Here is a 7357-nt window from a genome sequence, read left to right on the forward strand (position 1 = left end):
TGTTGTCAGTGACAGAGAATCTGCACTATTTATGGGTTTTGCACTATAAAACTACTGCAGCCCAGTCACATGGCCTCCTTTCCTAAGCCATCTGTCACAGAGGTCTGGAATTTTATGTGAATGTTGGTTGTGCAGACTTAACCCAAGTTTTTTTATTATGAAAAATGTCAGCAACTACAATATTTAGCATTTTACTTTACATTGGTCATTAAACTTGATTACTGTAGCTCTGTTTCATTGCTATAGTTACATATCAACTATGAAGCCAAAAAACACTGGGGCGATCATGGCAGAGTTATATTGTCAGATCCTGGAGTGCGCGTTTGGCACTGATATAGTTAATATCTTGGATTTTTGTAACTAAGGTTTATTAATGCTCGTATAAAAATGTATTTGATATTATACAGATGGCATAAGATGTTGTGGTTACTAAGTTATTATCCAGGATAAGCTGCACTGTCAAATTCAGGGCTTAAAACTATCACAGGAGATTAAACTATTTACTAAAAAGGGGCAGAAAGATATAACCAAAGCGTCTTAGTATGAACATATTAGAAGTGTATTTACTTCCCATAAATATAATAAAACATCTCTCTCTTTAAGCTGCATGATTGAAAATGTGAACTTTGCTATGCAGGAGAAGCAAACATAAGAGGTGCTGAGTTTCTGAACTGGGGGCAAGCAGATGGCTTGGTAGTGCTTCAGTCTAGGTGGGCATCTGTCTTAGGCCCATGGATACAAAATGGATTCAGGATGCCTGCGTGCAGAGAGATCGTTGGGCCCTAGATTTTCAACTTTTACCAACATTTTCCTTCTGATTAGAAAGATTTCATCAGAGGTATTTTACCTTTAAATGAGTCAACACTGGCAGTGGCAGAAGACGAGGCTGCATGAAGGAAGCGTGTGCCTTCAGTCCAAGTGAGGTGGCCATGCCACACTTTCAGCGCAGGGGAAGAATTTGCTGTTTCACCACAACTGTTTTTAAGATCCTCAAGCAAGGATAGATTTCACTGCTCTATGTTTAACCATTGAATGGTTGACTAATCATCAAGCTCCAGCAATAGTTAATGGGAAGAAAGAGAAAGGGACTCTTCCTGCTAGCGTCTCATCTCTTCTTGTGGAAGAGGTCTAAGATAAATGGAAAAACTTGCCCCCTGGACATACCCATCTCTTTTCCATTTACAACAGAGCATCTAGGTGATTCAATTCCACTACAGGTTTACTTTTATGTTACTCAGAGTAGGAAGTGTCAATCTGGGTTTATATGACTGTCTACTACAGTTATACAGCGCTTAACATATCTAGTCCCAAATCCCCAAGTGGTATCTGAGCTTTGTGGTGATGCAAATAAAAAATAGTAGTGATGACAATAACAGGGAGACACAGAGCAGTGTTAGTTACAGCATTCTACGTGTGTAGACCTATGTTGTTGTTATTTATCTCTATAGTCTTTGAATGTTTTCCATCTTATTCAGAGCAACACACAGAACTAGACTACCAAGTGCTCCTCTAGAAGCCACCTCTTTCACCTCTTCCCCTACTTGACTTCAGTAATTGTTGGCAATAGAAAGGACTGGTCTTATACTTACCCCTATATGCACAATATGTCAATATGCAGTGTTGCATACTGAGCATAAGGGGAAAATTTTTGTTGCTTCGATTAGTAAGTTGCACTTTCAGGAGGTTTCCATCATTCCAAGAAGAGGAGCTTGTACTCTTCTGTGGTCAGACAGGGTAAGGCAGCACAGTGAGCTTTCCTTCCCTTGTTCTTCTTGTACAGCTAAGCAGCACTTGCCCCTTCTTGTGAGCAGGAGCTGCTCTGAGAGCTTCTCCCAGCCTGGAAAGAGAAGTTGGTCTCTGCCCAAACTGCACACACCCTTGCAATCAGAGGCTGCTCCTTGCTGTACTTCCCAGGTAGCAAAAGCTTTGTTAACTCATGCTGAAGGTCTCCATCAAGGAGAACCTCCTAAAGATCCTCCTGTGGCTCCCAGTCTAGTGGTCTCTGCAGACCTGTGTCTTAGTGGCCTAGCCAAACTATGATTAAGGCAATATGTTATTTTGAGTGATGTACAAAACCCTAGTGAAAATTTCTCCTACTGTGCTACTTTTAGGCATATTTCTTCCCCCCTCCTTCTCTCCCCCATGATGCAGATGTTGTAATATTTCCGGGATGTGGGGGGAAGGGAGGATATGTAAGAGTAATGCTGTTGATGACCTAAACAATGCATTAATGCTTTTAACTGTGAATTGGGGTCATAGTTCTCTGTAAGAGTGAAAAGATCAAGAAGATTTAAAGCTAAACTTTTTTTAAATAAAACTAGATTTAGGGTGTATAGGTTATGGTTTAGAGGCATCTTATTTAAATTCTACTTACTATGTTTAAGCTGAGATGCAGGGATACCATTACTGAAGCTACTCTTAAGTCTGCCTAAGAGTTGGACATTAACTGATATAAATCGAAAAGCTGGTTTTAGGTTCAGATAAATTTAAATAAAAGCGTTCATTTATATTTATCCTTTAAAAGCACCACATGGTTATGTTGCAGCCTCACCATGTCCATAGCTAAACATGTCTCTGTTTCCTGTTGCCTGTCAGGGAGCTGAGATAGAAGTGGATGAAAATGGCACTCTGGATTTGAGCATGAAAAAGAACCGAAGCCAAGACAAAGTTATGCCTCTCACTTCTTCCAGCACAGCACTTCCCACTCCTTCCTCTTCTCCTTTCAAAACAAGCAGCATCCTGGTAAATGCAGCCTTCTACCAGGCTCTTTGTGAACAGGAAGGCTGGGATACGCCAATCAACTACAGCAAGACCCATGGCAGGAAAGAAGAAGAAAAAGAGGTATTTTTTTTCAGTTTCTGAGTGACATTTTCCCTTGGATGAGTGCCCATATGAAGATCTTTGGCATGACCAATCTGATGCGGTCTAAAGGGAATCAATCTGCACAGGGAGAGGTCTGTGAACAATGTGTTGGCTTTAATGCCCTCTCAGATGTGGCATAAAAAATCACTACTTACATTGAAAAATCTTGCTCTCAGACCCTACTTTCAGAGGTTGAAGTCAACAACAGTTGTTTTCAGCATGGGTTGTGAATGCCTATAAGTCTCTAAGATAAGGAAATCAAAGCTATCTACAACTAGAGGTGTGTTTTAAAACTTTCTTCCTAATGGCTCAATCCTGTAGCACATACATCCAAATGACCCAGGGATCACTCAAAAAAAGAAGGAAAAAAAAAAAAGAAAGGAAAAAAAGACAGTGTTTTTCATGCTGAAGCATAAAGTAATTTTTTCACGCCAACTCCCTATAATTCTAGATAATTCATTATCTCAGTATTTAAACGTATACTTAGACCCTTGCCTGCAATATTTTTTCAGTGGAAAACTTTTTATTTTACATTTAACATACTTCAAGAAATCTCTGCCACTGAGTCTTAGATCTCACAAGTGATTCTAGTGGTTCAGAAGCCAGTCTGGAAGCACAAATTCAGAAATAAATGCTTGTTAGGAATTCCTGAAGGTTTTGGTTACAAGTAACACAAATCACAATATTGTGATATTTTTTATTCCATAGTGAAACAGCATAGAAAAACTAGATGAGTATATACAGGTGTCTTCCCTTTTCAAGCTGTCCTAGGAAATGTAAAAGCCCAAACATGAAAATGCAGTTGCAGGATCAAAGATGAGCAACTAAAATTTCTGCAAATATTTTTATTTAGTAACTTTCCAACTTTTATGGTTAATCTTCTAGACTGCTACTTCCAAGTTGATAATTGTCTTAATTTTGGTTTTGTTTCTGTTTTGCTCTTTCACATCTTTTTATCCTATTTTGGCAACATGGCAGCATAGTCTTCTTTCTTTGTTTTTCTTTCCTATTCTTCTATTTTGCTGGCAAGTTTGGTTTTCTTTTTTTTCTCTTAAGTTTGGCTGTCAGAATATGGATTGCTTGCATTTTTCTTAAATCAGGAAGGGACCATCAGCACCTTTGAAGGTTAATTAGATAAAATCTTGGTAATTAACATAGACAAGGCTGAGTGATAGCTTTCTGAAGCAGAAAAAAAGATGTCCCAATTTGGAGTTTTTTATTCAGCTTCAAATACATTTCCTCCCTATTTGTTTTTATATATCAAATAATAGCATTTGAACATTATATTTATTACAAAATTATCTTTTGTTCAAATATCTAAACTGGCACTTCAAGAAGACAAAGACAGGGGTAAATTTATTAAGGGTTGAGGTTAGGGGAGCCAGGCCTCCTGTTCCATAAATACCTGGAAATAAAAGACACTTCAGTTGTGTGAAGAAAAAAACCTGTCAGCACTATCATAATGATACCTCTGAGACAGTTTGCACCATGGTGGATCATTTCCTGGAGGCTGGGTTCTCTTGAAGAGCACTTTGCGGTCACCTCTGTAGGGCTGATGATGTTCCTTAGCTCAGCAATGAGAGCACAATCCCTGTATCAGGGTTTTGGAGTGGATGTGACACAAGGCAGTAGGCTGAGAGCTCAGGCTCTTCCCCATTCATGCCGCATAATATGCAAGCACATCCAGCTTTGAGAGAACCGCCTTGCTGCAGGGGATCCATCAGCATCGAAGACTTGGCAAGGGGCCTGTCCTGCTGCTCCTCCTCCCTGCTGCCACCACAGCTCAGTGAAAGAGCTATGGCAGAAGCACCTCTGTATGTCCCCCAGTGCCTACTCGACTTTTGGAAGGCCTCAATGGGTGGCTGGCTGCTTCTCTCTCCCTTACAGAGAGCTGGAGGCGTCAGCGGGCTACCCGACAGGACATAAAGATCCACATTCGGGCCATCTTGCTCCTTGCACTTGGTGTTTTGACACTGTGAAGTTTGTCTCTAACCAAGTATCTGGCCCCAGACCTCTGCTGCGAGTTTTTGCCATCCCAGGGAGTGTTGAAATGTCCAGTGATCTCAGGGCCAGAGGCTCTGTTTTGCACATCGAAGACTGGCAGTTATCCTCATGCAAAGAAAATGACTGATTATATCTATTTCTAATTCATTGTTATCTGGTTCATATGCACAACAGTTGCTTAATTTTGGTGGTAATTTCCAGAAAATATTGTCTCTCTCTCTCTCAGTGAAATAGCCTGTCCAGATGCCCCCTTAAAAAAAAAAATCTGAATTTGGAAAAAGCTCAAAATCTCTCCAAAAGGAAAGCACCGAGAAATAACTAGAGCTGTCAGTTAGTTCAACTGTCAGTTCTCCAAAGATTTCAGGGCTTAAAAATGTTAAAAGTGCCAGATGCTATTATCTGTTATTCATGTTACCATTATGTTCTGGTCTTTGCTGAAATCAATATAAACTTCCATCTGTACATTAATGGAGTTTCATTGCTTGCTTTCTTTCTGTAGTGTGCATGCGTGAATACACACATGCTCTGCAGAAAATAGTAGCTTTTGGACTGATTGGGCTGGTTCTGATTTTCCTTTTAGTCTGGAATTTTTCAGAATTTTAATAATAATTAGTTACAAATCTGTTCAAATGGGATAAAAGAAAAATTATGCATATGATTGGACGTGACTAGCTGTGATGATCATCACCTAACAGACCAAGAAGTGGGAAGTGCTAAGGGTGTTTTCCCAAAGGATTATCTTTCCCTCTAAAGCTAAATCACTGGAGAAGTACACAAGCCAAGGCATGATGCTCTGTGCTCAGTCCTAAGTGCAGAGGACCAAAAATTATTTGGTCTTCAGGTCCGATCTACTCATTTCAGATGGATGCAGCCCCTTTTGGGACACATGTACTGATGCAAGGTCCTAGAAAGGCAGAGTTTCAGTATCCTGCCTTCACTCCCTTTGCACTGTCTTCCTTTTGCAGCTTCTACACATCTGAAGGTGTCATGCTGCTTGAATAATACCAGGTGTTCCACAAGATGCTAAGACAGTGCTGGAGAAATTACCTGTTTAAATGTCTATACGTGTCCTGCATTCCAGGGAAATATGCTAGTGATGTTAACTGGGAAACAGGCTGTATTCCCACTTTCATCCTTATTAGATTTTTTATTTTTCAAAAGAGCAATTATTCTGATATTGTAGGTGTTTGTGTATGTATGTGTGTATATAGCTATTGGTTTAAAAAAATTACAAATCTTAATATGTTAACCCAGTAAATTCACAATTAAGATTTGAAAAAAATAATTATTTTAAAGATAAATAATGTAAATACTGTAATTCTAAACCCTCTGGTATTAGTTATGCTGGTGGCTGTAGATGTACTCATGCCAACCTTCCTCTTGCAATCTTATTTTTGTTAACTGATTCAGTGAAACATCATTAAATGAAGCTGTGAACTGCAGTGCTGTAGTATTTTGTTAAGCCCTGATATACATAATTCTCAATCAGTCTTCTCTGTGCAGCAGGTATCAGCCAGTGACATGATGAAAAACTCACACAAACAGGTTTCTGGTCCACCACCAGTAAAAGATCAAGAGATATCTTTCATCTGAGATAAAGAACACAAGCTATATACATGAAAATATTAATAAACGCTGCAGCACAGTTACAGCTATTCTTGTTTGCTGCAGGTAAATCCTGAGGCACACCACACAGTTCAAGATCCAAGTGGAGTGGTGGTCTTTCCACCGCCCTCTACTCCAGGGTCCTCTCAGTTAGACCTCTGACAAGAAGTGGAGGAGGCTGATATGTGCCTGGTCTTGATACAATTTGGATCCAGCCAAGGCATGCACTAAATTTTTAGAAACAAAGCATTGGTCCTCAGTTCAGTGAAACAGATGTAGCCTATGAGAGGTAGCTGATAGAGACAAAAGTGATAAGCCAGCCTTCTTCAACCTCCATAACATTAAATGGAAACCACCTTACGCGTGTTTTTTTGAAGTTATTTTGACATCGGACCCCTTACAGCTGGCAAGAGAGGGTCCACCATTTTGTTGCTGCTTCTGCGAGCTTTTGATTTTTACAGTGACTTACACTGGTGATGATCCCTGTAGGAGCTTGCATTTATGTGTATATAAGAAAAGCAGGTGAGAACTTGTGGACAGAGAGAGTCAGGAACTAGAATCCCCATTCTGCAGACTGCAATGGCAAAAACACCCCCTTAATGCCACTACAAAGAGGATTTAACTCAATGTTGGAAAACAGTCTTTGAGGTTTCTGGAATCTTGAACAAAGTTGGCATTCATTTTTCCATTTTTGGTTTTTAGCATTTTTGTTTCCCTGTTTGCAGGACTTTCAACTATTTATTATTCCTGTATTAACATTTTAACAATACTTATCATTGGTTTTAATTTTCTCTGTTGCTCCTTTTCTGAAGTTTTCCTTTAGAAATAAAGTTCTAAAAGCCTGAAGTATATCAGGGGTTTTTTTATTTAAAATAATTACTCAATA

The 7357-nt window shown here is 39.4% G+C and overlaps 1 protein-coding gene across 4 annotated transcripts in view; it reads left to right on the forward strand.

The window, feature by feature from the left end:
• The window catches only part of ST18 (ST18 C2H2C-type zinc finger transcription factor), a 49002-nt gene that overhangs the window by 22456 nt on the left and 19189 nt on the right, over positions 1–7357 (forward strand). For 2 of the 4 annotated variants that reach the window (XM_035895873.1, XM_035895874.1), the window contains one exon: positions 2596–2841. The exons of the other annotated variants lie outside the window; for them this stretch is intronic. In XM_035895873.1, coding sequence (XP_035751766.1) covers positions 2596–2841 — 246 coding nt within the window. The remainder of the gene's footprint in view (positions 1–2595; positions 2842–7357) is intronic. 4 annotated transcript variants of the gene reach the window in all.

This window comes from Egretta garzetta, unplaced genomic scaffold, assembly GCF_000687185.1.
Source record: "Egretta garzetta isolate BGI_Z169 unplaced genomic scaffold, ASM68718v1 scaffold36, whole genome shotgun sequence".
Taxonomy (NCBI): domain Eukaryota; kingdom Metazoa; phylum Chordata; class Aves; order Pelecaniformes; family Ardeidae; genus Egretta; species Egretta garzetta.